Here is a 6,000-nt window from a genome sequence, read left to right on the forward strand (position 1 = left end):
CAATTGTTATGTACTTTTAACTATCGAAGACTTTCGAATGTGCACAGGGTTTAGCTTGACCCACTGCATGCCCACTTGGATCCCAATATTCCTTTTTGTCACACTCAGCATCAGTTGGATACCTAACAGAGACTTTCGAATATGCACCCACGTGACGCCGGACTACTCTGTGTACAGTATCTTTTCTTGGTCTCCCAAAGTTCAATTATAAAGTTCAACTACTCCTTTGGTTTCCAATTATATCCATGTTGCTTATTACAAAACGACCTCACACACTGTTCTTCTACAATGGTTCAAAACACATGCTGGTTTGGTATCAGTCTCTCCGACTCACCTGCTGTGCTGTTTTTTCTGACGTCGCTTTGTTGTAGGAGCCAAGGACAGTACCACAGTGGCAATCGCTCCTCCCCGCATTGGTTATCGATGCGGGAGAGCCCCGGGTACCTCCAACACAATGCACAGGTTTCATCAGCCTTAGTTCCTGGTCTTCGGTTTCTTACTTTCCAAGGCTCAAGAAAGGAACAGTCCTTAGGAGGTCAAGGGTACTTCCTTCCTTGCGACTCTCTTTGGTCTCGCCGTCTTTCTCCTTGTATTACACTGCCATCTTGGAACTGCTGTTTCCTCATGTGGGTTGCCTCGCTCAGAGAGTGCTTTCGTGCTCTGCCTTTTATCCGTGTGGGGTAGTGTGTTGGTTGTCAGGTGTGTGTATTAATTCGTAATTGCCTGACCTTGCCTGTCCATGGCGTTGAGACATGTCAGGTATACGGCTCTGGTGTTAGTCCATCGTCGCTCACGGTGAACTATCCGTGAGAACGTGTTTGTGTCGGAGAAGGGGGTGAGGGGTTGAATTCATAGGTATCCTACCAGTTAGGATGGGGAAAAGTTGTTAATGGGAAAGGGATACCCCATCTCCCCGGTTACATGTCATTTCATCACGGGATGTTTTTTCGTGGGGTTTTTTACCACAGATTTTTTTAACGAAACAAACTCATCACATTTTTTTTATTTTTGGGGGGTTACCTCCTAAACCCCCATCCCCTTTCATTTTTTTTATATTCTCGTACACTCACACCCAATTCATATATTTTTCTAACCCCCCAAAAAAATCTGATTGAGTTTTTTCGGCAAAAAAAAAATCACAGTAAAAAACCATGTGAAAAAAAACATCCCACGATGAAAGGACGTTGTACCGTCTCACCCCTCCCGTGTCCCACTTCCACTCTCCGATAACTCCTCATCCAGGTGATCCTCCCGCACTGGTCCACCCCCAGGAACTGGATCCAAAAGTGATGGCCGTGTCCTGGCCACCTGGATGACAGATCCCGGGGACTAGCGGGTGAAATACCTTCTGGTTTCTCACAGAGGAGAGGCATAGGTTGCTCTCGGGATCACTTCAAAACATATGCCACTTACAAGGGATGAGGGATGGAAGTCGGCAAAGCAATTCAATAAAGTTACAAGTAACAAGGGAATGGCTAATAGAGAAGGGAAAAGTCATCATTTTAGCTCAAATGTAAAAAATATATAAAGACCGCAAAACTTGATTTTTTTTTCTTTAAAGATTTGGGGGGAAACAAGAGTGTACCACAAGGCTTCCTAGATGGAGCGGGGAACCCCAAAACAGAGATAGAAGAAAAGCTTAAAAGTAGCACAAGGGCTCTATACTCTAAACCCTTCAACAACAATAAAAAAGGGGTACATTTTCGATGAAACAGAAGTAGTACTATCAGCAGAACAAAGAGAAAGCTTAGAAGTCAAAGTAACGCAAAGCGAATTGAAAGGGGCCATGTCTATGGCTTCTAAAAATGAATCTACAGTGAGCGAGTACTGCCCATGGAATTCTATGTGAAATTTTGAAAAGGGGGAAAAAAATGATAGCTGTAATTGACCATGCGATTCAAAACACAACCTGTACAAAAAAAGCTGCCACAGTGAGCACAATGTCCTAGACAACATTGTGCACGTGACGAAACAACTGGATACTTCCCATGAGCTTCTAGGTTTGCTGTCCAGGTTTAGACAAAAGGTAGCACCACTTCTACACAATCTCACAAATATAAAGCAACTACTTCAAAGTTGCACACTGTGGAATATTGGTGGCTGTGGAGAAAAGGGATAACGACTGACGTTGAGGAATGTTAAACTCAAGTCAAACAAGCACTGAGGAAAGCAAGAAACATCCCTCGTGTAAAGCACAAAGGTACTCTCGGTTGATGAGAAGAGGAGACTGTTACTTGTTCATGTATTGTGCAGATGTCAAAATATAGTACAAGAAGCCAAAACAGAAAATGGTAACAGCACAAATAGAATAGGTGTTTAATGTACACTGGCATTTATTTTTCAATTGTCTGGTTTAAATTTGTGGAATGCGTTAGTTGGCTTTTGACCTTTTTTTTTTAAACCTTTGAGGCAAGGGTTAAAAAGGAGTGAAGTGGAGACCGTAAAAAAAATACAAGGACAAAAAAAAAGCACCATTCTTCCATGAAAGCACTGGAGCATCACGTCCCTCCTAGATGCACGTGCACTAATATCTAGTAGTTCGTCCCGCTGTACTTCCAATGAATGCGTTTGAGCACTAAAGAGTTCTTCTCAATGCACTCCCACTACACAGGGGCATGAAATGTTCCTTCTCTTAACTTCCAATGAACCTATTGGGGCATCAAGACACTTATTTCAACTACTCTCTGACCCAACAGCTTTCCAGTAAGTCGTGAATGCATAGCCGTGTGAAAGTTTACTTTGTGCATTTTCATCCACCTCACAGTCAATGCTCGCACACAGTGATCTACCAGCCAAATACCACACTAACGGAGCCATGTTATTGCTCACAGCACTAGTAGTATCATACACTCCTGCAGCAGCAGCTAACCGGGTCTCACAGCGTTATCATCCATTTGATGGACCTCAGCCTCTTCTCTCCGGAAGAAACACTCACCCAAGTGACAGCGCAGCAAACCACTTCGGATTACACTGGCACCCAGGACTTCTGGCCTACAAACATCATCAACACCAGAGGATTGCCATCTGCCTCCTCCATCCCACTATCCTACTATCCTACCTCTCCTTTCTCTTGCAAGGCCTTGCTTGCACTAATCCAACAAAACGGCGCGTGTGTGCTATACAAGACCACTCAACATTACATCCTTACAAACCATTGGTTGCGCCTTTACTTTTCAGTGTCATACAATGCAATGTCACACATACCATTTCACCTTTTCTTAGCACTCTTGGCTTTCCGCTTAACCAACAAAAACAACATTATATATAACCCCTTACACTTGTTTTGCATTTCCCACTGGAGTTTGTTATACGACACAACAGCAATATACCTCTGCCCTAGCATCTTTACCTCGACTTTCCACAGAGCCCAGCGTTTGGTTACATTTCTCCTGAAGGCTGTTTGCATTAATGACGGTGGTTATCCAACTCCAGCGAGCCTTGGTTCAGCTCTTCTGTGGAATTGCCTCCGCCTTGCCCGCTGCACGTTTAACGCTTTAAAGCACGTCGTCTGAATGAATTTTGCGATAAAAGCATTGTTCATGTATTTGTTCTTCCTTGGAAAGGCCCGCTGCTTAGGACCCTGAAGCATTTTTAAAATGTGCCCAAAACAGGCCATGGCACTTTAGCTTTGCAACTTATATATACATCTAGATGTACCCCCTGGTGACTCTGTGCAATAAAATAGCTCGTACTAGTAACAATACACATGTTCGCTGCTCGTGCAAGACATTATAACTTGTGGCACTGCACATTTTTTTTGCACTTGCACAAGCAAGGCTTTGACGCATTCTATTCTTGCACTTTTAGGAAATGAGATTTTGAACGTGTGAAATTGTGGGAAACTAAGCTGTGTAGGACTTTGCCTTGTGCCGCTCTACATAAAGAAACACGACACTAGTGTCATTGCAAGTTTTATTAGGAGTTATAAAACACAAAAGGGGGTTGCGTGCACAACATTACACAAGGCACTTGAGCAGTGTGTCGTTGGCACAGTGTAGCATTTGTTCGGTAATACGTCCACTGAATAGAATTTGATACTTGTGGTGTATGTTTTCTTACATGCAATACGTTGGAACTTTAATTGTAGTTATATTTGGAAGCCTTGCTTTGGAAGCCACTGTACAATGGATGTAAACAAACACATTTTGTCATATGTACAGACTCTGCATTTTCGACATCGTACGTTTACTCAACACCTCCATCACAAGGAGTACAACACTCTGCATTTGAATCTTTTGCATATGGGGCGGAATCTGGCTCTCATACCATTGTGCTAGTGGGATACGTGCCATTAACTGTTTTCTTTACAATCCACACTCATTCCACAAATTGTTGCACTGCACATGTCTTTTGTGACTTTCCGTTAAGGACACAATTGCTGCAGATGGATTTTTGGTGACACTTGTAGTCAGACCCATTTGAAAACTTGCTATGCCATAGCTACGAAATCTATTAGGACGTAGAAGAGGACAGCCGCACTTTTTAAAAATAATGTTTACATGTTCTTCCGTAACCAATCGGATTAGTGTCGGTCTCTTTTCTAATGGTGTGTCTGGCTGACATAGAACGTCGTACAGTGCAAACAAATCGGATTGGTGTGGTACTGCATGTTTCACACTACCACGGAATCTTATTGGGGGTGTGTGCATTGCACACGTTTATTGCACTTCCACGAAATCAAATAAGTGAAATCAAATAAGTATTGTGCTTTTTCCTGTGCACTTCAACGACTCGGAGGCAACGTGTGTGGTGGGCCTTGCACATTTGCCAGGATTCCGTGACACCTCATTCACTTTTAAGGCACTGCACATTTGATTTACTCTTCCACGTAATACCGTTGCACACCACGGCATGCGTTTTATTTGTCAATCCTGGAACTGGATATTTGCTGTACAATAAAATTGCGAACCCCCTTAGCGCCGAATATTTTCCTTGAACCTCCACGAAACGGAATTCTAAGGGCGTTGCATTATGACTGCACTTTGCACTCACTTACATAAATTCGAATGTGGCACTTTCGTGAATGTACGTTTTCTTTGCATTTAAGCAGATCAATGTTTTGCTAAAAAAAAAAAGTAAGTTAGCAAACACCCATGCTACTTTGAAACCAACTCCACACCAGGTTGAGAATAATTGATCTACATTCTTGCAACTCCACATTGTAAAATTGCGACAGGTGTCACCTGGCAGTGGCATGAAAAGTGATCAAAGAGCGGGAGACTGTGGAAAGTTCACATACCAGATAATCCATGTACACATGTAGTGAGAGCAGGCGCTGGCTCCTGCCGCAGGTCAGTCCGTGCCCTGCGCTCCTCTTACAATGGGAGGGTGGGTGTGACCTGCAGCTCCCGGTGCTGCCTCCTGTCTGCAGCTCTGTCCACCCGTGCAGCAGATAGAACTCTTCCTTGCTAGATCCCTGGCGCTGCTCCCGAGACTTGTCCAATACCCCGCCCTGGGGCTCAGCAGGCAGCGACAAGGGAAGGAGCAGCCACACTGGCCGAACCCCTGCCTGGTTCCCTCAAGGCGCGCGCACATACACACAGCGAGAGCTGCTGCTGCTGCTGCTGCTGTGCTGCTTCTACGCTGGGCTCGCGATCCAAGGATCAGATGCTGCTGCGCGTAACCCGCACGCACGCGCCGAGCACACTGTCAACCGAAGGAAGGCGCTCTCGCGCTCTCGTTGCTACTGAGCGCACGCCTCCACATCTCCGGGGTGACGTAAAAAACGCACTCGCGCACGTTCAGACCACAAAAGTCAATTCTCACGCTTCTCTGTGTTTCTCTCGTTCGCGCGCCCCTTAGGGGCTTGGTGCACGCGCAAGACTATGCCAGGTTCCCAAGCGTGGATGAGCATGCGCGTGGGTCGCCCTAGACACCTACACTCAACACGATTATGTATTTCAGGAAACACAAGCCATTTTTCTGTCCCTCCCTCATTGGTCTCTCTGATCAGCTGACCACGCACGTGGGCTTGGTTGACAGAGGCGCTTAAAGCTGTAA

The 6,000-nt window shown here is 45.0% G+C and overlaps 1 protein-coding gene across 2 annotated transcripts in view; it reads right to left on the reverse strand.

The window, feature by feature from the left end:
• Window positions 1-5,726, reverse strand: part of ARL15 (ARF like GTPase 15) — a 1,924,177-nt gene extending 1,918,451 nt beyond the window's left edge. The window contains exon 1 of one of the 2 annotated variants that reach the window (XM_069627265.1): window positions 5,240-5,726. In XM_069627265.1, the coding sequence (XP_069483366.1) occupies window positions 5,240-5,251 (12 nt within the window). In that variant the 5' untranslated portion in view covers window positions 5,252-5,726. The remainder of the gene's footprint in view (window positions 1-5,239) is intronic. The other variant, XM_069627266.1, reaches the window with a different exon arrangement.
• Between the last annotated feature and the right edge of the window lie 274 nt (window positions 5,727-6,000).

Source organism: Ambystoma mexicanum, chromosome 6p (assembly GCF_040938575.1).
Source record: "Ambystoma mexicanum isolate Mex_15411 chromosome 6p, UKY_AmexF1_1, whole genome shotgun sequence".
Lineage (NCBI taxonomy): Eukaryota > Metazoa > Chordata > Amphibia > Caudata > Ambystomatidae > Ambystoma > Ambystoma mexicanum.